General features: G+C 44.5%; 1 protein-coding gene across 1 annotated transcript; it reads left to right on the top strand.

Annotated features, from left to right (window-relative positions):
* The first annotated feature begins 925 nt into the window (after positions 1–925).
* On the top strand, positions 926–14,965 carry LOC119170481 (chymotrypsinogen A-like). The gene is made up of 5 exons (XM_075888521.1): positions 926–1,400; positions 5,890–6,022; positions 12,827–12,968; positions 14,115–14,257; positions 14,686–14,965. The coding sequence occupies exons 1-5, from the start codon at positions 1,123–1,125 to the stop codon at positions 14,917–14,919; spliced, it is 930 nt and encodes a 309-aa protein (XP_075744636.1). The 5' UTR covers positions 926–1,122; the 3' UTR covers positions 14,920–14,965.
* The last annotated feature ends 12,677 nt before the right edge of the window (positions 14,966–27,642 follow it).

Raw genomic sequence — 27,642 nt, 5'->3', positions numbered from 1 at the left:
TAAAGAAAGACGTTATAGAAAGACATTATAACGTCACTACATCACACCACGACGTGTGCAGCACATTTTCACGTTTCTGAAGCTCCTGAGGTTATGATTGGCTCGACTATTACTACATCACTCGGTGCATAACTCGCGTCGTAGGACACAGGGGCGTAATTCCTTGGGGAGCTTAAGAAAGACATAGAATTTTGCCATCCCGTTATATTTTTATTCGGGCCATTATCTCTGGAATGGCCGGTGGAAAATTATGAACCTTTCCAGGCCGCAGATATTGATATCCGGTGAGGTGATTCCACGATGTGCTATCGGTACGTCGACACGATGCGGGAGCGTGTGTTTGCACGTGAGATAGGTATGACGCGTGCGAGCGCAAGTCAGGGTATTTCCCGATGGTGACAAAACTTAGACGTACAAAAGGCACACTTGAGTCGTTGCACATTGGGAAAAGCACCAGGGTGTGAGAGCTCTATTTATCATAGCGTTTATAAACAATAAACTAGCACGGAAACAGTATGTTAGAAACGTCCGCGTGCATTTTTGCACCGTTGAAAGGCCCACGTGCCCGAGTGAAGGAAGGAAGGCGGCGGGGGAAAGGAAGATAGCCGTGGCCTTAATTGAGTGATGACTTGTCCGTGAGAAGGACGTTAAAGAGTGATGATTGAACAAGGATACATCGGTAGTGCTAGCAAAAACGAAGAAACGTAATTGCTTACTTTTTGTATCCATATATAGCATTTCACCTCTATACTAAATCATTCGCAGCCAGGCTAACATTTCGAGTTTTTAATTGACGTTTATCTCCCCCCCCTCTCTCTCTCTCTCTGTAAGGCATTGAATGAAGGTTGTTATCCGCTTGGCCTCGAAGTGCAACCTTCTGCTCGACATGCATTTTCTATGGCTAATCAGTGGCGGGCCCGATAAGGATTCGCATTACTGCTTCGTTGCGTCGGCCGATGAAAGAAGACACACATTGTAGTTTTCGAGCAGCCGGCCTCGCACCCTGCAACCTCGTCGCTATATTTCCCCCCAGCCTATACCCACGCGTGCTGTATTCGAATAGTCTATAAGTGCTCCGCGAAGTTCCCGTCTGTAGAAGCATTGGGCTCGATCGCTGCTAGCATGACTGTGCGCTTTCGCGCCGTCGTTAGCCTAGCGGCGACACTCTGGGCTCTTGGGGAAGTTCGGGCTGCACCTACCCTCGAACAGTGTGGTCGGCCGTCCATCGATCCTCTGCTGCAAGGCGAAGACAGGATCCTAGGCGGCAACGAAGCGGCTCCTGGAAGCTGGCCCTGGCAGGCCGGCTTTCTGCTGCACCACAACCTGCCCCTCGAACGCCACTTCTGCGCAGGCGCTTTGATTGACAGGCGCCACGTTATCACTGCCTCGCACTGCGTGCGGTAAGCTTCCGAAAGCAGTATTACTGATTTGCGTCTCTAAGCGAAGTCGTACAAGAAACCTTAATATATGAACATGACAGACTAAAGCATTCGTGCGCTTGCACGTTTTCTTATTTTGTGGTGCCGCTTTGCATGTAAGATTGTGTTCTTCATTCGTTTTGTTAAAATCGTTCTTAACTAATCGCGAAAATGTGCCAATACTTATCTCATTTCTTTTTCTTTGCATTTTTGTGGGGGTCATGTGCATAAACTCTCACTTGTAGCAGTTTAGCCATCAGGCATTTTTTCGCTGCCGGAACCACCAGTTCGGAAATAATTTAGGGATCGTAATTCAGTGTGCATTCGCAATTGGAGAATTTAGAGTCCCTCGTGCTGCACGGCAATTTTTTATTCACCATAAGTTTATCCCGGAAAACCTAAACCACTGAAATTAAATAAAATTAGTTGTATATAATTTTCGCTTGTATAGTTATTACAAATGAACACCGAGAAGACCCATATAACCAGTCCAGATCAGCGAAACTTATTATTCATAATGTGTACTCAAGCAAATTGTGGTTGGAAGACTTACGTTGAGTCAACAGTGTCATCCCATTCTATTTTCTGCCTTATACAGTGGCACTTCTTGCGTTTCAGAAGGGTCAGTTACTGCTACCGCAAAAACTGCAGTTTCTTCGTGGCATTTCTTTAAACTAGGCTTTGCAAGAATTTTTGGGTGTAAATGTTTCCTCAATAGAGATTTCTCAATAAAAACGCTTCACTGTCGGGTATAAGATGCTATGCTTATGTTGCACAGAAGCAGCCTTTGACAATTGTGCGATAGGCACCCGTATACGCTTTTAGATAAATGGCCTATATGTGACCCTTATCATGGACGTAACGTGTCGATAAGAAATGCATTCTCCGGATGGGAAGGCATAAAAGACTGCCCTCTATTATATTCTGATAGTGGTGTCCTACTTCATCAATAATTCAGGCTAACACGGTTATTAACGACGATGTTGTGCTCGAATATATGCCCTTGAAGCTCTTTTTTTGTTTTTTTTATTTTTGTCAGACAGCGTAGGATGTAACGTAAGGCATATACATTCAAAGAAATTCAGAAAGGTGGATTCAAATTTGAAAGCGAAGTACTCACATTACATAGCAGATTCAGAAAGATGTATTCCAATTATCATCTCTTGTGAAGTCACAAGTACCGCATTTTATCAAAAACACATAGCGCGGTTATCTTTTTAAACCACCGCTGCTGCAATATGATGATGTGGCTTATACATGTTAATCAAAATTATGCTTAGCAGAATTTCTTAAAGACAAGGTCTCCGGAGGTCAATGAAGTTCGCTTTGTACGTGCGTTGTGCTGTCAGGAAAGAATGCAAGATGCATGATAGTGAGGCTTACGGGTATTCAATGAACATAATTTGCATAAACAAGGTTCTAAATTTTTCAGTAGAGGGCAGTCGCAATTCTGCATGCAATATCAATTTCATAGTTTGCGGGTTTGATCCCGATCGGGGCGGTCGCATTTCAATGGAATTCAATAGGTAGAGGCCCGTCTACTGCGTTGTCCGTGCCCGTTAAAAAACCCTAGATGGTCAAATTATCCGGAGCCGTCATGACGCGGCTCCTGTTTGGGGCATTAAATGCTACTGTGTAGCGTTTCCTCACTCAAGAGGGGGGCACGCCGTGAGTCCCACCCATTGACACACAATAGAGAGCGGAGGCACTGCGATAAACCTTGGCATCCTTCCTCTCTTGAAAGAGAACCCTGTGGACGCTTACGCATTTCACTACCAAACAGGGAAATAAAAGGGTGCGCGACAGGCTTTGCTCGTGTCGTCAGCCGTTCTGCGCAACATAACTTGTGTATTTCGCAGAGCTAAAGTGACTGGGGAGAAGTTGTCCACACTGTGCCGCCGCCACCACGCGGTATGCATCGATGCAATGCCACAGTGCGCAACAATGTAGGCTGGTGTATAGGTTGCTGAAAAAGCTCGCGCCCCTCTTTGTGGGGCTACCTGCGATGTGCAAAACTGGACGCTGCGGCCAGGCAGTAAGAAAGGAATTTAGTTCTTATTGGCTGCAGTATGCTCCGAGTCACCTCTTCAATGACGTCAATGTTACTCCACCTCCCCTTTAAAGAGTCAAAACTGAACTGCGAGAACGTTTCGACGAACTGTGTTCGCGTACATATAAACACATTCGTTGCGATGTTGAAAAGCGCGAAACTGGTTCGTCTGATTGGCCGTATTGTTAGACAAGGGGTGGATAAAATTCTGGTTATGCGACATCCTTATTATTCGCTTCACCTTGCCTGTAAAATAAAGAAAAAACACTAGAACACATTAAAAAAACGTCACTATTTTTTGATGAAAAAAAAGTGAACGCTTGGCCGTTCTTAGACATTCAGAAGTTACAGCGAGATGAAATATGGGCACAATAATATTATTACTGTGACAAACTTGTAGGTTACAGCGAAGTTAAACTCCGCAGTAAAGTGTCGAAATGGTATGAAGAGCAAGGAGGAGGGGCAGAAATAATGGAGCTACGCATTTTTATGTTTAGAACGTGCAACCACGAAGCTAGGCATTTTATTTCGAAGTATGTACGCCTCAGTGGCAAGGGCGCTCGACTGCTGACCGAGAAGTCGCTAGTTCAATCCAGGCCGTGGCGGTCACATTTTCGATGCAGGCAAAATGATGGAGGCCCATATACTGTGCGATGTAAGTACACGTTAAGGAACACCAGATGGTTAAAATTTGCTGAGCCCTCCGATACGGCGTCTCTCATAGCCTTTATGTGGTTATGGGACCTAAAACGCCGCATATTATCATTTTATTATTCTGAAGTATGAAAACGTTCGCTGCTTCTGAGGTAGAATGACACAAGCGTTGCCATTGAGCAAACACGACTGAGCAAAAGATATTGCACTGCTTTTCTCACCGAAATAGCGCGAGCTGCAACATTAACCATGCGCAGATCTGCCGATGTTGCGGAGGCAGCACAGTGAGTGACCAGTCATCTCGGCTAGCTTGTTCAGTGCCAGAGCTGCACAACTCTTGCCTTATAAAGTGCGTGTGCCGCGTAGTCTACATAAAACACTGTGCCTTATTTAGCGTGAATGCGTCATTGCTGCAATGAAATCAGTACAAAGCAGTATTCACTAAAAACTAAATTTGCTTTTACTTAGCCATCGGTAACACCGGGAAAGAACAAACTGTAAGAAATTTGGTACGCTCACTGATGGAACAGACCTTCTTGAGTAGTATGCACACAGCAAGTTAGTGACGTTGGGTTACTAGCCAGTGCCTAATGGGTTTATTTTGAGGTGGTTTTACTGAATTTAGTCGAAATAATGTGTAAAAAAAAGGCTAACGAGAAATCCACATGTTTACGTTTATGAGAAATTTGATAGATCTGCCTTTCTTCGAGCCCATTCATTTTCATCCAATTGGGATAACCTGATGTACGATATGTGACCGACCTAAGCAAAAAAAAAGATCTAGTGTCAAGAAACCGTAAGAAATGAAATAAAACATGAAAAATTCACAATAAAAAGTATAGAATGAATGGTTTCCAAGTTTAAAGACTATCATTGAAAAAAAAACTTTAGTGCGTCAGCCAGTATGCAAAAAAAGATTAAGAATTGCAACATTGCCTTCATTGCACCTAATTACAGTAATAGAATCATGCCCGAGTATTGTGTACTTCCCATGTTTAGTGTGCTGCCCTTAAGGAATCAAAATATTTAAATAGAAGTTCCCTGGATCCCGTACTTATGCTATCATATAGCGTAGGCTAAGAGAGAACCCAACGCACTGACCTACGTGAGCCGTGTTATACAAATGCATGTCACTATGACCCTGTAATAAAAAAAAATGAGCTCTCTAACGGAAGAGCAGATGATGCCCCTGAGTGCCTTCAATGTTTGTTTTTTTTTTTCATATGAAGGCTACGTATACTTGATCCGTATTCAGTTCCAGAAATTCATGTAGGTGGGATTCTTGAAGCATGCATATTTTGAAATATCCAGGGCATATTCGTTACCAAAATATTAAACATCAGTCGTAGATTCATCGACCTTTATGAACGTTGCCACACCGAGCATTAGATACCTATGGTTGAAACACTCTCAAATACTTTGTTGTAAGGTCTCCTCCGCCGTGTGATGTGCTTGTCGTTGTCTTATTGCCTGTCCTTCAACCACCGAATTTCGGGAACTCTTCGAACATTGCAACCATGTTTGTATCATTACGGCATTACCGAGTCGGCTCAACAAGTTTCATAGGTTGCTAAATAAGTGTCAATATAATTTTCTTGCGCACTCGAGTTTCAATTTTTCGGGCATTCCAGTCCCGGTGATACCAGTACGTTGTCAAGCTTTCCACATGCACCGCCATAAAGAACGTAACGAATGCAGAAACGTACGCGGTGACTCGAGAAGTGAAGAAATAACTAAAGACAAGCTCTCTCTGTTTCTGCATCACAGGTACTTCCCATCAGTGGTCCATCCACTGATTCGTATTCACCTGGGATCTCACCAAAGGGAAACCACCGACACAACAGAAGAGGTGTTTGCTATAGGGCACATCTGTGAGCACAGGGCTTCGTACAAGACATACGTAAGTGCACACTAACGCATCCCAGCATGGGGCGCGAAATTTGTACGCAGCTACTCAAGTGCTTTGTAACTGACGTTCTGTGAGGATGCATAACTCGACGTATTGGTGCCAAGACACTGGTAGGCAGACTGTGGTACGCGTATTTATCCGTGCCTCTCTTAGGGTGTTGTCGTAATCGCGCATTTTACCCCAGTGCAAGCTATATTCTGTTTTTATTTGAATAGGACATAAAGAAAGGAGTTGTTGTCACCGCTACTTGGCGACGGGTAAAACTTTTTTTCTTGATTGTTGAAAATGAAGAATTAACAAAACAAAATAGCATATGTACATATAGAGTCCTACATAGGTGGGTACACAAGTTCTCATATGGGCAGAACAAAAACGTAGCCGCCGCTCACTTCAAACTATATTTCGTGCAGTATAGTGGTAACAAACATTTCTTTTTTCGAGAAGACATTGCATGCAGCAATTTCATTACTTTTACGATTCATTTTAGATGGCTATTGGAGTATTATTTTATTCAACCAAATGTTCACTCGGGATCAAGCGTATGCAGTTCCTGTTCGAGTCGCCGTCTGTGTGAGTCGTGTTTCGGACAGTCGAGCAGCTGGTGATAGATATCCTCGTTGTCGTGGTCGCATGAACATGCTGATGATGTTGCACGCTGAATGCGAAATAGGAAGTGCTTGTGTAAGCAGTTCCGAGTTACTTAAGCGATGTTGTTGTTGTGGTGAGTGCGAATTGTTAGTCACGTTGAAGTTTAAGGCTTATTTCGACAGAGACACCTAGAAGGTATTGGCGTAGGTATAGGCAGGGTGTAAACATTTCGCGAAATAATTGCAATTTTGTGTCCATATATTCACTTTCCCTTAAAAACACACGCATGGGCATAAAAAGTAAATGGTGGCTTAATGTTCCTGAAAATAAAAATATTTATGCCTGTGCCCCTGCTGGCAAGTCTTCATGGCTGAAGCTTACGCCATCCCGATGAGAGACAAAGAACTACAACTATTCGCTTTAAGTAAGCAGTGGATAAAAGACTTCAGTTCATTCCACTCTGTGAAAGTAGGTGCTTAGTGCAGCTGAAGTAAACACAAATTTGTTTTGATGTTTGGTAAGGAATGTGTAAGCGTGCACGTTTATTGCCATTCTCGGCCTTAAGCAGACTGCTGTTTTAGGGCGGGATGGTCATGACATCTTTTCACTATCTTTCATGCACATTATTAGTGGCCACATAGTATGGTGAAACATATGCTTGAGATGAAAGATTCGTGACTGCTGGATTTTAACGGCGGAGCTGTTTAAGACCGAGTAAAATTTCTTGAGATCCGTCGCCCTCACCTTCTAGCCCAGCTGTGAGAGCGAACAAATCTTAAGATTACTGGGCCTGTTTTTTTTTGCCGTTACCACCGAAACCATGTTTCAGACACCGGAATAGTATGATTGTTGAACGTCCATTGGCACGATTTCTTTAGGTATAGCTATATTTCACGTCCAAATAATGAATAGAACTTACTGCCGGATTCACTGGTTTTCTTTTCTTCCATTACTGCATTCTTCAACGAGCTTCATAACTTTGCCTATAACGAGCCTTTCAACATTTTCAACCAACAATTATTGATTTCCCGCTGGGTTCACGACAAGTGCATTTGTGCTTTTGTGTTTTTTTTTCTCTTTTTTTTACTCTTTGCATATCTCTGAAGCAAGCAGTGGTATTGAAATCAGCTTGACATTTATATCGTGTGCATGTTTCTCACGGAACTGTATCTGACTGTTAATAGATTCATGTAATGACCCTTCCAGGTTTAACCGTATTAACAAACAAACAAACAAGCAATTGACAAACAAACAAGGCATGTGTAAAGCTAAGTTGGTGAGAGGGAACCCTATAGTAGTGACTTCGGCCAGGTAGGGGAAAGGTAGTGACGTGGAGAGGGTCCAATTGGGTAGAGGGATGGACAACACAGATGAAGCTGTGCCGGTATCGAATATAGGGGTATGAAAAAAATGGGCTCGCTGAAAACTACGCTCGAACTCCTGGGAATCTCGCCAATTCGTTATAAAATGTTCGACTATGACCGGATTACAACTGACGCCACCAGTTCAACTGCTTTGTCTGCCTTTGTGACGTTATGTCAGCTGAACCTGCGCACAATTTTTCTTGTGTGTAGAAGTCGCCATGTCAGCTTTATTTGTTGACGTACAGACTGCTTTTCTTTTACCGCCCCAAAAGCGGTGGCGCTTGTTTGAAGATGCAAACGTTTCATCGTCATCATCATCAGCCTGACTACGCCCACTGCAGGACAAAGGCCTCTTCAATGTTCCACCAATCAACTTGGTCATGTGCTTGCTGCTGCCACTTTATACACGCAAACCTCTTAATCTCATCTGCCAACTTTCTGTCTCACCTTCGTGCGTTTGCCTTCCCTGAGAATCCGGTCAGTTACCCTTAACGACCACCGGTTATCCCGCCTACGCGCTACGTGTCCGGCCCATGTCAATTTCTTTTTCTTGATTTCAACTATGATTTCCTTAACTCCGGTTTGTTCCCTGACCCACTTTGCTCTCTCCTTGTCTCTTAAAGTTACACTTATCATTTTCTATTCCATCCCTCGCTGCGTCGTTCTCAATTTTAAGCTCAACCCTCTTTGTAAGCCTCCAGGTTTCTGCTCCGTAGGTAAGTAATGGTAAGATGCAACAGTTATATACCTTCATCTTGAGGGATAGTGGTGATCTGCCAGTCATGATTTGAGAGTGCTTGTCAAAAGTGCTCCGCTCCATTTTTATTCTTCTAGTTACTCCAATCTCGTGGTTACACTTTGAGGTTATTGCCTCTTCTAAGTAGACATATTCCTTAACAACTTCCAGCGCCTCTCCACGTATCAACAGGTGCTCTTTTCTGCTGAGATTGTTGCACATTACTTTAGTTTTGAGCATATTAATTTGCAGACCTCCTGTTCTGCTTTCCGTGTCCAGTTCAGTAATCATGAACTGTAATTTGTCTCCTCAGTTACTCATCAAGGCAACGTCATTAGCGAATCATAGGTTACTGAGATACTCTCCACTAACTCGTATCCCTAACTCTTCCAAATATAGGGTCCTGAAAGCCTCTTGTAAACACGTGGTTAATAGCATTGGAAAGATCGTGTCTGCCTGCCTTACACCTTTCATTATTGGAATTCTTTTGCTTTCTTTATGAAGAACTATGGTGGCTGTGGATCCCCTGTAGATTTCTTCCAGTATGTTGATGTAGGGTTCTTCGATGCCTTGATTCAGTTGTGCCTGCATTACTGCTGATGTCTCGACTAAGTCAAACGCCTTCTCGTAATCTATAAAAGCTACGTATAGGAGTTGGTTCTATTCATCGCATTTATCTATTACCTGATTGATGGTAGGAATATGGTCTATTAAGGAGCAGCCGGTATGAAATCCTGCTTGGTCCTTTGGCTGATTGCACTCCAATATCGTCTTAGTTCTATTAGCTATTATTTTTTAAATAGTTCGTAGAGAACGGAGAGTAAGCTGATCGGCCTGTAATTTTTGAAGTCCTTGACGTCTCCTTTCTTATGGATTAAGATGATGTTGGCATTCTTCCAAGATTTTGGTATCCCCCCCCGTCAAGAGACACTTTGTATGTAAGGTGGTTTATTTTTCCGACACAATTTCTCTATCTTTCAGGAGGTCCGTTGTTACTTTACCCTCACCAGCGGTTTCGCCTCTTTGGATTTCTTCTAGGGCTTTCCTTACTTTTCCTGTTGTTGCTGGTAGGATGTCGAATTCTCTTGGATTGTTATAGTTTCTCCCAATGCCATCCTGGTTCTTTTGACTTCTGTAAAGCTCTCTGTAGAACTCCTCCGCCATCTTCACTATCCCATCCATATTGCTTGTGACATTGCTTTCCTTGTTTCTCAATGCATACATCTGATTTTTATCTACGCACAAGTCTGCCTTCACAGCTTTTAGGCTTCTGCCGCTTTTTACATCCTGCTGAATTCTTTCTATGTTAAACTCCTAATGTCGGCTACTTTACGCCTATTGGTTAACTTCGAAAGCTCCATTAGCTCTATTTGTCGGTTGAATTTGAGGCTTTATTAGTTTGTCGTCCCTTTATGAAAATTGTTTTGTCTCCTGAGATAGTTTTCAAGTTTCCCGTCTAGTGAATGAACCTCCAGCTTCAATTGCCCACTCTTTGATGGTACTGGTGATATTATTGTTCATTGCATCAACGCTAACACCGGTTATCTCATTTAGTGCATGAAATCAATTCTGAAGCAAAAGTTTGACTTCCTGTAGTTTTCTTATCACCACAAGTTCAATAGTTGGCTTCTTGCGTATCAGTTTTTGTCCTTGCTTTTTTTTTAAATCTAGGTGTATACGAGTTCTTACCATTCTATTTTCACTGCATCTAATCTTGCCAACTACTTCTACATCCTGTACAATGTCTCAGTGTGCACACGGAATGAAGTCAATTTCATCTTTAGTTTCGTCATTAGGACTTCGCAACGTCCACTTACGGCTAGCCCGTTTTCTGAAGACGGTGTTCATAATCTGTAAATTATTGGGTTCTGCAAACTCTACTTATAACTCCCCTCTGGCATTTCTAGAGCTAATGCCAATTTCCCCCACTGCACGGTCTCCGGCCTGTTTCTTGCCAACTTTGGCATTAAAGCCGCCCATAAGGATAGTGTACTGTGTCTTTACTTTATTAATGGCTGACTCTACATCTTCTAAAAGCGATCATCATGAACAAAGTGATCATCATGGCTCGATGTATAGGCGCATAGGCCTGTACCACCTTCAATTTATACCTTTTGTTAAACTTAATTATGATACTTGCACCCTCTCACTAATGCTGTAGCATTCTTCTATGTTGCCAGCGATATTCTTCTGTATGAGAAACCCCACTCCTTGTTTTCTTCTTTCAATTAATCCACTGAAGCATAGGACGTGTCCATTCTTCAGCAGTGTATAAGCCTCACTTGTCCTCCTAACTTCGCTTAGTCCTATTACATCCCATTTAACACCCTCTAATTCCTTGAATAGCACAGCTAGACTAGCCTCACTATATAGCGTTCTAGTGTTGAAGGTAGCCATGTTCAGATTCCAATGGTGGCCTGTCTGTACCCAGGGATTCTTAGCACCGTCCGCCGCGTCAAGGTCTGACTGCCGCCTTGTACAGTTGCTTCGCAGCTGCTGGGGACTGAGGGCCAAGGGTTAATTGCTGTGTTCATGGGAGGTTGTGGCCAGGTACTGCACCAGGGTGACCTATCCTGCTCTGGTGCGGGAGTGCATTACCAGTAGAAGTCGCCAGTAAGGTCGCACCCCATATCTCTTTTTTTCCTTCTTTTTTGAACGATTTCTTCCTCACTCATTTTATGTAGATATACAATTGGGAATGGTTCAACATCTTTATTCGAACTGAATTTTGTCATGGCATGCTCGGCTGCAGCGCTATCTCTAAGTAGATGGTCTGTTGCTCTTTATTAGCAATGTAGAAAACCACCTAACCGCCTATAAGATCTCAACTTCACCTGGCTCGTAGCTCGCTTCACCGTTTTTTCCTAGTTGTTTGAAAATATAATTTCTCTACAAAAATAAAAAAAACATCCTGTGTGCTTCCGAACTTCTGACCTTGAAAGCTTGTGCCAGATTGGTGCTTTGGATGACCCTCCTTCTCACGTGTTTGTTCTCTTTTAACTTCTTCGTGTCACGCTCGATATTGACATTGTGATATTGATATTGATATTGACATTTCAAGGTGTCCACACTGTCGGAGTTTTGCTGAGCGGTCGCACTCCTACTTGGATGTTTCATGTAAACTGACCAGTTGCGTGCTCCTGTTTTCCGACAAATCGGCTACTTCCATGTGATTCTTACATTGAGCGTAATAGTCGCGGGTGGTTGGAGTGCATGAAAATTAAACGCGGACAGTTTCTAGCTGCTAAAGAATAGACAGGCAATGCCTTTGAGGCTGTATGCTAATTTGCTGATGTTTAAGGGTAGTAAATAAAAAAACACTCTGGTAAATAGACATAGATGAAGACAGTGTCCCTGAAACGGGAGTCAGCTATACGTATTAGTAATTACATCAATGGTTAGCCTAATAACGTAAAATAATAAAGAAGGTAAGGAGCAAATTATTTTTAGTTCTGGACAAACATTTACCGGATGATTAATGCATATGTCAAAAATTTGCGGGTACTGATGCCGTGTTCCAGTCATTTGCATCTTAATGAATGATCTTTCGTTATTCGAGATATATCGTAGTAGGTATTCCGTTTTTATCTACACACTTGAGTACTCACTATTCCCTTGTAGCTGAGACGAAGCATTTAGCTGAGACACATGACAATGTGATTTCGTTGAATGGGCCACAAAACAATACTACTATCACTGCACTTCAGAATGCGTCTTTTAATGGTCAGTTACTTTCTTGTATAAACGCTAGAGGACGCGGAAAAGTAGATACGTAAGTGCCGAAATGAATGTGAAAATAATATTTTAAAGTGAACATGTTTTGTCTAGGACGGATGCCGGGGGCTTTTCACCACCGTTGAGTTAAGTCACTAAAATTAGGAGCATGATCGCCGAGTGTCAACGTATAATATGTATGGCGCAGAGGATAAAACTTTATTTTTATACGGGAGTCCGGGGTGAATCCCGGGGTTGACCTCTTGTAGAGCCTTGCTGGCCTGTTGGCTCGTCGGGCCTGCTTTAGGGTTGACCCACAGTATGCTCCCCATTGCCAGCTCAGAAAGCCGTGCCTTCCAAAATCAAGAGCATCCACTTGGCTTTTCTGCGCAGAACGACATCGCCATTATCAAGCTCGAAAAGGACGTTTCCTTGAACGAGTTTATCCAGCCAGTCTGCCTGCCAGAATACTCCCTAAATGACACCTTGCCCGAAAACACCGAGTTGTACGCTACAGGCTGGGGCAAAATTGACCGTGAGTACACAGCAAGGAGGTTTAACCTCCTTGAATTTTTTTAAACCTCCTTGACATACAGTCATGAAAACGTTATGCGTTGTACAGAACGGCATGCTTCATGGCAAATGTACATGCTTTACCTATTTACAGAGTCGTCAGAAAAATAGCAAAGCTGACTAAGCGACAATGTAGTTGATGTCTCACGTGCAAAGTTAATTCTTAGTTAGGCATCACAAATACGGCGTTACAACGTTTCGATACTCCTACTGAAGAAGGTTCCATAAACACGACACAATTTTGTTACCTTGTACATGCAATTATTAAAGGATTCTCAAACACTTTATCAGCATGGTCTTGAAAAACGCTGCCGATCCGTAGTCAATGATCCGGAGAACACGTGAACCAAGCAATATAACTGAGCAGGCAGCCTCAAGATTACAAATTCAGCCAAAAATCACTCACTCTTCTCAAATAATGATCCCATAATTCAAAACGACTGCGCCATCAGCCCAAAGTCAGAGGCTATCGGCTGATTTGAGTGCCGTGAGCTGCACTGCATGGTACCAAGGCAACCGCGGGATGCCGCGATGTTCCCACGCTCTCTCGCGAAGCCACGCGTTCGAAGGAAAAAAATAAAGTGGTTAAAGGCATGAAGCGTGCAGACAAATGAACGTAGATTCTTGCCCTCATCTCGTACCACCTTCCCCCTTCCCGAATACATATAGATTCCAACGGGCTCATTGATGCGGCGTAAGGAAAAGAACTAGAGGGCGAAGAAAGTCAGGGATGTAAACCAGTACAGAAAGACCGATATTCTATCTATACGCTGGCGAAAGAAATAGAGGAGTTTTGAATGTGGAAAAAGAGAGGGCAGAGGTGCTTGAAGCTTGTCAGAATGGCGGTATTATTTGACTGATTCTAAAATATTTTTTTGAGGAAGTCGATTATTGAAGCAGTATAATCGTTTATTATAGACGAATGGTGGTAGCCCGTTGAGTTGCTGCAGAAATCCTTTAAGGAGACTTTGCGGAAGTAGTTGTATTGTGCATGTAATTTATCAATTATTTTCTTTGTAATGATCTCACAGGAATGAAAAAAATATAGCATTGGCACGTGCAGCGTGTTAGTAAGCTTAATCTACTTAACCGTGCATGGTGCCTGCAGGAGACGAGGATGGGGACCTGGCCGACGTTCTGCGCCAGCTAGAGACACGGACATTGAGCACCGAAGAGTGCCAGAAGAGACTCACGGTCAAGCTGCTCGACACCTTAATCTGCACTGAGCACGTCATGGGCTCCACATGCCACGTAAGATTAACCCAGGATCTAAGAGTCATTGGTCCTCTTAGATTAATGGGGCATGACACTCTGATATAAAACTGCGTGGAAAACGTCAATATGTAAGCATCAAGAGTCGTGCTTTTGCACCTTTAAATGCTCCTGACAGAATTCTCCCGGTTTTTCGACATTCCCATTTAGTTTGTGTAAAAGGCCAGTTTCCCAGTTTTTGTATAAAGGCGAAATAAGACCATATAGCTTTCTCCAAGCTTCGTGTGACTGCATACATATTTAAACTGAAGTTGGCTCTGCATCTTATAGCTATAGACGCGTTGAGAAGCCACATACACGAATCATTCGTGCATGCTGTTCACTGCATGCCCGGCGGACAAGTGGCCGTCATATTTATCAAATATTTTTCAACGTCTGTAATCTCACATCACGTTTGAACGTTGTAGGGTGACAGCGGAGGGCCCCTGGTACGTCGAGACAAGAACGGCACGTGGTTCTTGGAAGGCGTCATCTCGGGCGGCCCGCGAGTGTGCGGTGACACGAAAACGCCCATGCGAGCGACGCGGGTGTCCCGCTTTGTGCGCTGGATCGAAGAGTACCGGCGACGCGACGCCGCAGGAACGCTCGAAGACTTCTGCAAACCCAAGGACGTCAAAACGTCGGCGGAACCATCCGCGTGAGATCTGCCATCTTCGCAAGTATTATTAAAGTGCATTTTCTCCTAAACACTGTTTCCAGAGTGGCTTACTGTCTTAGTTGTAGGTTTAATTGGTGACCGGATAATATAGTTAACCGTTACCATCACCCCAATTACGATGCAATGATAGTTATTTGATGCCTAGCATTGCAGCCTGGATACATGCATGTGGCACTTTGAAAAGAGAAACGTAGTCCCCTATATATAGGAGTGATCGAAGGAGTAATGCTATCTATTCTATGATATCGCACGATATAGTTTAAAATATAACAACACACTCAGTAGTAATGCCGCCAATGAACGTAGCGGACTGTGTAAGCTATTTCATTTTTGCTTTGCAGTTAACTTATTTTTAGGCAAGATTACTCAACCAACTGAGAAAAAATGTGTAGTGATAAATTTTGAAATCTATCTAGAAAACTTTGGATTATACAGCTTCAACCTAGTGCAACACTGCTGTGAGCGTGCAGGCAATAAAGCACAATTAAATCCTTCACACGCACTAGGGTAATTGTGTTAACAAAAAAAATGTTTCTCGCTTTCTGTATTCTGTATTAAAAACACTGGCCAATAAATCCCCTGCTCCCCCAGTTCCATGAATGTGTGTTGTACACGGTAAAACACATTTGTATTAATAATAACACATACATGGTCATTGTATCAATACGCAATAACGACAACTATGGTGGGAACAAGTAGCCTCTTTTCTAGTGCTATGGGAAACTTCTGGTACTTTTCTCTTTAGCGCTGGTGCACGTGCTCGGTGAATGGAACAAAAATATAAGGTGTTCAAAGTTAGGTTTTCATATGATTTTGCTTAAAATGGAGGTCCGAGAGCAGCATCAAAACAACCTTTGCAGATAACTTGTATCTACAAGGGGGACACAAAGCAAGACAATAAATATAGCGTTCAGTGGATCAAATAACTAAGGCTTCATGATTACCTTTTCAGTGACCGCAACGGCCGGGCATATTCGTATTGAAAAGTTGGAGGCAGTGACACTTCTACGCAGTAAAACTTGAAAGAATTCTCCTACCATGTCGATGATCCAAGATATCCAATGGCAAAATTTATTTCTGCTTTGCATGACTACGCACGAAACACAGGGAGAACTAGGGCGAAGCTCCTCCCCGATGGGCCGCAGCAGTTAAGTGCGTCATTTAGTGCAATAACGGGTCGAAGGCAAGGCAAACATGACAACGGTTGCCCTTTTACTACGGCCTCGCGATAGCAATGTAATGAGTGTTCGTCACATCGGGGAGGAGCATTGTGCCAATCTTCACCGCCTTGCATGCGTAATCAGGCACTGCAGAATTAAAATTTGCCATGGAACATCTCCGAGTGCATACATTCTAGAAAAGTTCTTCAACGTGGTACTGCGTAGAAGCGCAACTGCCTCCAATTTTTCAGTGTAATATGCCCGCTTCCCGGATTCACTGAAAGGTTGAATATTGAATTTTAGTTAATTGCGGCTGTGACAGTCAATATTATTGTCTCACTTTGTGGCCCCTTGAATGCATAAGCTATCTCCAAAGGTGGTTTTCAGGCTACTCCAAGTGCTGAATTTTACTAAAACGATATAGCCTAACTTTGAACACCCGATATATATAGATAAACAAAAGGCGCAAATGTCTCAGAAGGTAAATAGTCATTGAGGTACTGCACATCTAGTCATGCCAAATTAATTATAATTTCGCTGATATCGCTCTGGGTGCTCGAGAAACACGCATTTCGTCACAAATGTGCGAAATCATTTTTGTCGCTCAGTGAAAAAAGGCTACACGCGTCTGCAACTCTCAAGGGGTATTATAGAAGCACCATTCACCTTGGACCTATCAGCTATGATTTGACAGCTTCGTTGCGGCTAATTTGGCAATCAATAGAATTAGTGTTATAGAAGGCAAAGACATTGTGAACACTAGTGTTGTATTTTAGAATTTCACGCTGAAACTTGAGAAAGTGAATGCAAGAGTATTATATCATTGAAATTTGCTCTTGGCATTCTGTAAGGGACGGTTAACGTCAAGTGTAATTGTTATTTTCGCGCTGAAACCTCAGCCACTCAATATCACTTCGATATCATTGAATGTGCGCCTTAAATTAGGTTAATGATGGTTATCTTCTGGAGTTTTTTGTTAGATGACCCAACGCTTCAGCTCTCACGGTAGCATCCAATCGTTACATGCAAGTGCAGAGGGAAGTGCAACGAAGGTTTACCATATCTGTTAACTATTTACTGCTTTGATCAATTACGGGTTTAACAATAATAAGGAAGACAAGAGTACGTTTTCTGGCTAACATAGAAGCAGAATAATATTAACCAGAAACAGTAGGCAGTAGTATAACAACTTACGCGTCCTTCCTGTTCTCTAAATGCACGTTCAAAGTTCCCACACAAATGCACGTGACAAATGCTTTTGTTGTGTCAGCGCGCATCCTCGTCCGTCTGGCCTTGATCACCGCGATCTGTCAAATCCCGGCGGCATTGAAACATGTCAAAGGTCAAAAGGTGCACTCCTGAAAAATTTGACCGATGTCGTGTACAAAAAAGAAAAAAAATATGTAGAAATCATTCCCATTGGCCAATAACAAAAGTGACACTTACAAAAGTTTTGACGCGTCAGCGTCACCTGAACTGGAAAGGTCGCTGCTCCGGGGCCCGCAGCCTTAAATACCCTTTCCGCTTCGGCAGATCTAACCGCACGCTACTCTCACGAGCGGCGCAGACTCGGAAGTCAACGGCTCACTCACGCGTTGCACTGACACAGGCGCGGCCGGCGATCGGTTCGGTCGGCGATTAATTAAACGCGTCGATGCGCGCCGGGATGAGGGATGTGGCCGGCAGATCCGCGCGACACGTATTTGGGTCAATGCGCGCAATGGCGGCTCCTCGCGCTCCCGTTACGACGCTGCGGGAAGCGCGTCGTTTTGTGCACGTGTTGTTTCTTCGTTGGTGTCTACGTTAACTCATTCGCACGAACGACGCGCGAACAGATGAGACGAGTCCTTGGACAGCGCGGACGAGGTTAGGGCCGAGCCCATCGTGGGTGTCTGCTACGACGCAAGGTAAGTAAACTAACCTTCGGGCCTGTCGACCTTGTTAGCTACCTGGGACCCTTTAGTGCTTCGGCCATATAAAGGACACCAAGAACATGGAGGAACGAAGTGAAAATAAGAGGGCTCACTTCGCTTCTTTAGATGAAGTATTAATCTACTTGACGGTTAGTTTTTATTAGTATTGTATCAAGCTTATCAAAGACACCTAGAGGGTCTCTTATATAAGTACTTTGCACTCAAAGAAGTTGGTGAAGCGGTACTTTTGGATACCGAGTATTGCCGTCGGACAGAATGATAAATCAGAGGAAGCTGCTAACGGCACAAGTTATTCTTTCGTTGACCAACGCAGTGTCATTTGCACATAACCAGGAAAGAATAAAAAAAATGTTAGGTGGACTGTCCTTGATTGTGGTTTTTCTGTTCTGACAATAATTCTTTACGCACCTTAACCAAGCAACTTCAGCGGGTTTGTCTAAAGAAACCCGTGCTCTTCCGCGCACACAAGCTTCATCATATCGACGCCTTTCTTAGACGTCGTCACGCGCGTGTATAGTGACGACCCGTGACAATAATGACACTCTACCGCCTATGGCCTGGTTTGGCTTCGAAAACACTCTTTGGCCTTCCGTAACTGGAGGGAAGCTAGCGTCCTTTGAGACCGCGGCGACATAGTGGAGAACCATAGAATATGTTTGTCGTGGTTATTGTCTCTGTGGTTCACACAAGCTTTCGCTAATTGCGGATCGCCTCATTAGCGAACTGTTTTCCAAGAACACAACTCTGAAGTATTGCCCCGCAACAGGGTCATCATGACTGACATCGGTCAAGCCAAAATTGCATTTTTTCTACAACCAGTTCATCAAACTTCATACTCATCCCCTTTCTGTTTCGAGAACAGGGAAGGGGTACTGAACACGTGGCCCACGCACCTTTCGCTTGCGGCATGCGACGCGCGCTTGAAACTCTCCGTGTGAGATGTTCTAATAAATTTGGGACTGCTTGTGTTATTGATTTGTGGTTTCCGCAGTATTTTTCCAGCTGTTGTGAATAGAACGCTCCATTCACGTAAGCTACCCAGACGGGTATGGTCTTATAATGTTGTGGTCACCTTGTCTTGTAAGTGAACCACCAAACAGGAAGTGCAAACTTCGGAATCAGCGTAGATATGTATTGATTGTGAAGAACAGTATTGACATGTTTCTGGGTACTTGACCCATACATAAAAACTACTTAATATATAAAGTATGTGAAAAGCCTGGAAAGTTGCTACGTTATAGCAGGCAGCCATACTCTCCACCTCCTCCGCTTACCACTTCTCCACTATCCCGGACATTTGTGGTACTAAACTTCGTCACCATGGCTCGGTATAGCTGATGTGATTTTGAGACTCCTTTTCTTGATCACCAAACAAGACGCCCGAGTACAGGCGTAGATATAACCAATTTTCATATCTTATATTTTTTTCTCTTTATGAAATGAGCTGAGGACATTAACAATTGCAAGGTTGCTAGTCGCACTGTGAATGGTTTTCAACTTGAATTCATGCTGCATCTCCTGGTTGCAATTTACAAATTCGAAAGATGTAAACGCCAAATAATTTGTGTTGCATCTAGAAGTTGTGTATGTATTGATGATTTGTAGGGTTCAACGTCCCAAAACCACCATATGATTTTGAGAGACGCCGTAGCGGAGGGCTCCGAAAATTTCGACCACCTGTGGTTCTCTAACGTGCGCCCAAATCTGAGCACACGGGCCTACAACATTTCCGCCTCCATCGAAAATGCAGCCGCCGCAAAGTTGTGTATGTGAAAGGTGTATGTTGATCGTTTCTACAAACATATTTTTCTGCACATTTGAGATCTCTGTGTTTGCGACATTCACAGTTATGATGAAAAAAAGACAAATAAAAGGTTTGCAAGAGAGATGGGACGCACTGGCACTATTTTCGAGGAAATGTCAGGCTCGCGAAAGCTCGCCCATCTTTACGAAAAAAAATTGCCCGCAGCTTCCCTCGGGGGAACACTGAGGAGGATGCGGAGCATATAATTGGTTAACGGGGTGTTAAAGTGCGACTTACTTGGGTCGATGGCTAAATTGGTTAACGTGGTTGTGAAATGGGGTGTTAAATTGCGACTTACTTGGGTCGATGGCTAAATTGGTTAACGTGGTTGTAGGAGGGGGTGTTAAATGAGTGAACACGTACACACGTATGCGAAAGGACGGCGCTGGTCAAAGGGACGTCGATCATTGTGTTTGTGGATTCGTTGGAATTCATTTCACCGCGACCTTCGACGTCGACGCGCCGTACAAACCAACCGACGAGCGGCAACTGAGCGAGCGAGCGCCGACCTTGAGTATATATACAGCGCGACGGCGCATGCACTGTCAGCTGTTGAATATTCTCGAAGGAGAAGCGCGCGCGCGGCACAGATGGCGACGGCGCGACGGCGCATGCGCTGTCAGCTGTCGAATGTTCTCGAAGGAGAAGCGCGCGCGGCACAGATGGTGGGCGACGGCGCGACGGCGCATGCGCGCGCGTCAGCTGTCGAATGTTCGAGAAGCGGTGCGGACGGCGCGGACGGCGCGGACGGCGCACTACAAGGCGCGAGTATAAGATGCTTCCGCATCTAAAACACGCACTCATATCAATTAAACATGTTGTTGAACAGAATGACGCAGCACAGTTGTGAACTCAGAGCATGTGATTATTTAACAGCTTCGAAATTCAACATTTTCCCAACGGTCATAAGATGAAACTATTGTGTTTTTAAAGAACTAACTGATTCTTGAAAAATTAAGGAAAAATAATCAGCGCGTAAACTTGCTCACTGCACAATAGGATCCAGACGTCTCTAATTATTTCTTAATATGCTTGTAAAATCTTGTTGTGGCTGAGCATGCATCCAGAAACTTCTTGTATTCAGAAGCATCCTCAGCGCGTAGTTTGTAAATTGTGTGTGTAAATGATGCACTTTTTTTTCCCGCGTGGTACATTACGGAGTGTCCTATCAAATCATGTGTTTCCGTCGAAGCACCACTGATTTACTTCAATAGCTTTCAAACTAAATAATACTTGTGCACAACATTTCAACGGAATGAGCCGACCCGCCCAACTGAAGGGGTGCAGAAAGTAGCATAATGACGATAGGGTTGAGTGCGCCACCTCCAATGAATAGTGTCCCCGCAACTCCGTAAGCCTTTGTGGCGTTTAACTGGGACCGCTAATAGCTCTCCCATAGTAGAGCGAGTATATAGGGCTCTAAAGCTGACAGCTGTCCCACACAGAAAGAAAAAAGTTAAGAGCGGACACTCCAATACAGCCCGTTTGCCCAATTGACTCTAGTGCACCTGGTGGTTGGTGACAGTAACTGACCTGCGCTTCCTCTTTTGTTTTCATTGGCGTGAATTTTAGATTACTGTGCGCAACTGACGTTTGGCTATGGCGAATGTTAATAATTTAGGCCACTTTCTACAGCCCAAATGGCATGGATATTGTTTGCCGTTTTGATTTAGCGATTCCCTACTTTGTGTACCTCAAAATTGTTCGCGTGAATTGAAGTTATAACGTAATTTTTAGTTCGACTTAATTTTAATAGAAAGAGGTGCAGGTAATTACGTCCTTGACAGCTGGACGCTACAGGCGTCACAAAGCTTTCTGTGGTGCTTTTCCGATGCCTCCTTCTGCGGCGGACGACATAGAGCTCTTGGAAGCGTTGCTTGCAATCCTTGTTCGCTGTGTGCTGAGGCCCCTCGAAGAGGGCACACTTGGGCAAGCACTCGTGGTCTTCTTCAGGAAATGCGTTGCTGCATCCCCTGCAAATTATGTTCTTCGGGGCCAGGCACACGTTGGCGTGGTGACCCACCCAGCCACACACGTAGCAAAATTCCGTCTAGCGTCTGTAGAGCGTACAGCGAAGCAGGCTGGCGCCACCCATGACAAGATTCGTCACTTTGAGTCCATCAAACAGAACAGTGATTGTAGTAGCGTCCTTGATGCGTTTCACTTCGAGAGATTTCGGGTTCCTCGGCTGGACGATCAATTCACGCAGCTGGTTGTGGTCAAAGTTGAGGTCGACGTCCCGCAATATATCTGTTTGCATGTGTTACTCGGCGCCGCGAAAATCGAGTTGACATCATATTGGATGGACCGTACGAGTAAAGCTTCTTATCTCGCATAAGCACGGGCATTCTTATCCTTCAGCGTACTAACGACAACGATGTATCGAACCACGTTGGTGCAAACGATGTCCTCTTCCGTCTCGGTCGGAGCGAGGCGAGCAGCCATGGCGAGACCTGGGTCACCTTAATCTGGCTGATCTTCCGGACACCAATCCCACCCCTGGGGCGAACAATGATCCCAAAATGCTCTGTCGGTAGGTGGGGGAGCCTAGGGCCCGCGGTGAGGTGTTTCTTGACCAATCCGGCGGCGGGAGTGCGGGACACGCCGCGTCCGTTGCCGCGTTGTGTCGAACTTGCATCGACGCTGACTCCATGCTGGCTTTGTGACTTGCGCTTCGCAAAAGCCATTGTCTACCCGGATTCTAGGTACTCTTTGAGGGTGTTGTCCTCCCTCTCAACCGTCACTTGCATGGACTTATTTGGGAGTAGCGAGCACACGGTGCACCGTTCTAGAGTTAGGCCGACGCGTCAAACAACCTTGCCTGAGCGTCGGAATAAAAAGTCCCGAAAAATGACAAAATACCACCCGCCGGCACAAACTTGGTATCGGCGTGGTACTCTGAAAGAACTGCGTTCAGTAACGGGAAAGTTCACTGCAGATGAAACGCGTTTCCGATCGAAAACATTTATAGGAGCGAGAGCCGATTTTCGCGCGTCTGCGCTAGTCCACGTGTAGAAGCTGTTTATGGCAGGGCAGCTTAACAAAAATAACCACGCAAGGTGTGCAAACTAAATTGTTTTTATGTATAAAAACATGCCAAATATGGGCGTATAAATATTATTTTGTAAACGAACAATTTCGTTGGAAGGACGATAACTTTTCTTTTGTTTTACGCTCTTGCGTCCTTTGGTTTTTGATGAGAGCCCCAGATTGTTACGTAGTCATCAAGAACTTCCTTAGGTCAGATTTCGCGAAGTTCCCGCTCTTCACTTTTTTCTTTCTCTATGGCCATTCTTTAGTTGCGTGCATGCAGTTTTCAAAAGAGTTCATAATTTATTCTTAAGATATATAAAATGAGTTTGAAAATTTAACTGTTGAGTCCATCCCAGGACAGCTTATGGTCCGCCCATTGTACAGTGCGTATTGCACTCTAAGGCGTTTATATTTTAATTTAAACACGACATGTTCACAGAAGGGATGAATACTACGCTTTCAAAGAACCTTTTAATGTTATCAATGTTTCCGAAAGCACATACACCCACTTGCTTTGCTGGTGGACGTTGATGAGGATATGTAGGGTTGATTGACATAAAACTGGCATATGATTATGAGAGACGCCGAAGGGGAGGGCTCCCAAAATTTCGACAACCTGGGATTCTTTACCATGCACTCAAAATTGAGCACACGAATCTACAGCATATTTTTCTCCGTTGCATATGCAGCTGCCACAGGCAGGATTTGATCCCACGACCTGTGGATCTGCAGCCGACTACCTTATCCACTAGACCACGGCGGCAGGGTTTGGTGGTGTACGTGTAGTACGGTATAAGTGAAACGTAGGGACAGTTACACACGGCTATCCATATAGTAGTCTTTCATGGCTCTGAATAGCGCACTCCTCACTCTAAACGCCAATATACTGACGTCACCTCCGCGGTCTATGAGATGTCATTGTGTTCTTGGCGGGTGCTCGGTACAAAACACTTTGTGTGTAAAAGAAAAAAAAAGAACATTTGAACTGGAATGGGTCGTTATAGAGCGGCGTCATCATAGTTGGCGCAATCGACAGAGAAAACGTGGAAGAAAGAGAGCGAAAAAGAAACATGGTTGATTCCTCCGTCATAGGAATCCATATAGCACGAAAGTAAAACGTGTCCTTTCAGAAATAGGTGAGCGTTAAAATAGCTGAAAAAAATTGCACTTTCCTTTTGAAAATATGCCAAATTCGACGGATACTTTGCAACGATTCGTCCTGCAGACGCTTATCACGGCGACCATGGTCATTATCCATTAACCGCTGACCTAGAGCACTGTGGGAGAGAAAGTGGGAGATATAAAAGGTGCGTTTCTACAACCTTCACGAAATGTGACCCTGGTGCAATGGAGAGCTGGCGCTGCTGATGTCGCTGAACGAGTGGTCAAGTGCTTGGCTTCTGGTGATAGAACTTTTCCTTTTAAACCTCATTGTGTGCATTTCCGACGTAATTTTCGAAACGGAAATGCATCACCGATATCTTGGTGGATCGCAGCACAAAACACTTTCGTGTTTGTAGACAGACTGCCACAAATGGTTTTCCACCACGAGAACCGTCGAGCGCCCTGTTAGCTTCTGCATTGCCTCGTGCGTGTTCGTGGTTCTTGTGAGAGTCCGAGAGATCTCTCACGCTCGGGCACGAGAAAGTGGATTGAGTTGTGAGATTGGGTAGAATATGTGCGTCAGTCGTAGGAACAGTGTGTGTTGACCACCCAAGCACACACTTGGGGCGCTCTATAGTCCAACGGTGCGTTCGCATGACTCAGTGGTGGTGGAACATAGTGACGCCTCGTTCGCCGCTTTTCGTGGACTGGAATACCAAGAATTATACATTCGTATAGCCGCACCTTGAAACATGCGCATTTGCCCAACTCATTGTGGAAATCAGAACGACTATAAAGCTGAGCTCAGAATCAGGCAGCATCGTAATTGTTCATAATTTTTTGTTGCTTTAATCAACGAATTACCAAGATGCGCGATGCACAGCGTTACATGTCAGTATCAAAGATATATTAGTAACAATATATAGACATTTTTTTCATAAACTTTTGCTCTCGACGGAGCGAAAGTGCTATCGTCAAAATGAAAGCCGTTATAATGTTCTTTACTAACACTTCAATTTGAATATTACACTGTTATGCATATAAAGTTAATGTCTTGTAATAAATGTAACAATGGCCATATGCTTATTATTGAGACGCGAAGCACCTTGAGCATACTTTAAAGCAGAGGTTTCCTTTTAAATTGTGATTTTAATGATCTCCTTTATGTCGAGAAATCTGTTTGCCTCACATTGCTTTTCCATGCGAGACTGAAATTTCAACCAGTCCACTCTCTGAACGCTATCACGTATCTTAGCATGGGACAATCTTTCGATTTTGACGTAAGTAGGAATGTGGTCACTTCCATGCGTTTCTATGTCTGGAAACCACTCAGCATGCCTGACGAAGCCTCGTGAGACAAAGGCCAGGTCAAGGCAGCTGCTATACCTTGAACCACGTAGGAACGTTGGACTGCCGTCATTTAGCAAGAAAATTTCCTTGTCGGAAGCGAAGGACACCAACTTTCTCCATTTAACATTGGTCTTCGAACTTCCCCAGATTGTATGATGAGCGTTGAAGTCGCCAATTATAATGCATGGGTGAGAAGTTGCAGACAGGATGCCTTGTAGTCTTGCATCGTCGAAATGGCTTGACGGAGAGAGGTAGGCCATGACGGCAAGTCTCTTCTTCACTGTTATACTTATATATTGATTGTCGTCGTAGGGTGACACCGGATGATGAATGTAGGTGAGGTCGCGGCGAATAAACATCAGAACTTTGCTATTGTCCGCAGTTGTCGACGACATGAATGACTCATAACCAGAAAGTCTGATTTCGTTCTGCAAATTTGGCTCACAGATGACAATGATAGGGAACTTATTGGTGTACACGAACCGACGGAATTTGGTGATACGAGATCTCAGTCCCCGGGCATTCTATTGAATAATCGCTGCCTTTTGGACCTCTTCTCTGAAAGACAGTGGCTGGTGAGTCATTATATACACAAACGCGGCGAGTACTGGACTCGAAGCGTCCAGTAATTGCAATGCACTTCTTGCTGACGCTGAGTGCATGTTGCCTAACAACAAGCGAATGGCGTTAATTAGGGTCGCAAAATAGCTATCACTTGCTGGTATGTGTCCCGCAAGTCCTCCTTTGCAGCAACTTGCTCTGCAGAAGACGGTTTCTGCTGAGGCTCTTCTGCGCGTTATGTACGCGTAAGTGGCGGCCACTTTTCTGTATAGACTGGTCTGCTCTTTGCTGTTTTCTAACGTCTGTGTTTGCCATGCTGGAAACTACAGCTGGCGATCTTGCCGGATGCATCGACGTATTGCCTGAATTTCACGCTGTCCGACGTGAAGACTTTCGATGGCGACGTCGTCTTCGCGGGATTTTTCAGCAGCTTCTTTGTGGGTTAAGCTGTCTCGTATCATTTGCTTCAGAATAGAACATTCTTTCTTTATGTGCGGACATTCTTTCAAAGAAGTCTTGTGAGCACCCTGACAGTTAAGACACTTCAGTGTGGCTGCGCTACGGTTGTCTTCCGCGTGTGGTTCGGCGCACCGGGGTCACGCTGTGGAGCTCCTGCAAACACACTTTACATGGCCGATCTTCTGACACTTGAAACACTGCACGGGTTCAGGAATAAACAGTCGAACATGCTGACAAAAGTGGCCAACCTTCACGTACGCGGGAAGACAGCCACCTTTGAACGTTACTCTCACACAGCGTGTGTCACCAAGCCGTCCAACGCTGACAATGACGTTGTCTTGACTCGCTGGTTTTATAAGTATTGGAAGGTCTGCGTATGGGATTTCCGTGTTAATATCGTAAAAGACTCCTGTTGTGGTCACATCATCGGCTGTTATGATGGACCTAACTGCAATGTTTCCCTGTTGTGTTATTTATTGCAGCGTGCTCAGCGCACTCGGCAGCAGCACATCGACAGCCAGGATGTTTCTTCTTGTACTTAACCATACGTCTTTGATCTTGTTGGGCAGTGTTCTCAAAATAGAGCGAAAGCGCTTGCCTGTTCAGAACACGCAGACTTTCGGTAGCGTTCTTTGGCACGAACAGGATGGAATGGGGCTATCACTGAGCGCCGTTTTCACGGTGGCTGTATTTGACACCGACGATGGATTGACGATCCGTCGCTTGGCCTTGTGGTGCAGGAGAAGTTTAAAGACGTCGTCTGAGGACTCGTCGCAAGATGCGGGGGTACAGCTCAGTGTCATCGCTCTCGCTGGATGTGTTTCCTCACTTCCTCGAGGTAATCGCCGCGGTTGAACCGAAGTCGGACGTCACCTCGTGAGGTTGTACATCGATTACCGCAACGTACGGGGCATCGCACCCCACAACTGCAGCGAAAAGCCCTGAAAAGGACTTAGACGAGCGAGATGTCTTGTGTTGTCTTGTCACCTAGGAGGTCTTGGCTTATACCCACAAGGGGGATCGGCCACACTGTCATCATCATCATCATCATCAGCCTGGCTACGTCCACTGCAGGACAAAGGCCTCTCCCATGTTCCGCCAGTTAACCCGGTCCTGTGCTTGCTGTTGCCAATTTATACCCGCAAACTTCTTAATCTCATCTGCCCACCTAACCTTCTGTCTCCCCCTACCCCGCTTCCCTTCTCTGGGAATCCAGTTGGTGACCCTTAATGACCAGCGGTTATCCTGTCTACGTGCTACATGCCCGGCCCATGTCCATTTCCTCTTCTTTATTGCAGCTA

The sequence above is a fragment of the Rhipicephalus microplus genome, chromosome 3 (assembly GCF_043290135.1).
Source record: "Rhipicephalus microplus isolate Deutch F79 chromosome 3, USDA_Rmic, whole genome shotgun sequence".
NCBI classification, from domain to species: Eukaryota; Metazoa; Arthropoda; class Arachnida; order Ixodida; family Ixodidae; genus Rhipicephalus; species Rhipicephalus microplus.
Note: the sequence above shows the minus strand (reverse complement) of the source record. Positions and strands in the feature narration are given on the sequence as shown.

Bases quoted from the DNA above. Each gene is read 5' to 3' on its own strand.
- LOC119170481 (XM_075888521.1), top strand. From the start codon at position 1,123: ATGACTGTGCGCTTTCGCGCCGTCGTTAGCCTAGCGGCGACACTCTGG. The intron at 1,401-5,889 runs GTAAGCTTCCGA...TCTGCATCACAG, and splicing joins ACTGCCTCGCACTGCGTGCG to GTACTTCCCATCAGTGGTCC. The intron at 12,969-14,114 runs GTGAGTACACAG...TGGTGCCTGCAG, and splicing joins AGGCTGGGGCAAAATTGACC to GAGACGAGGATGGGGACCTG.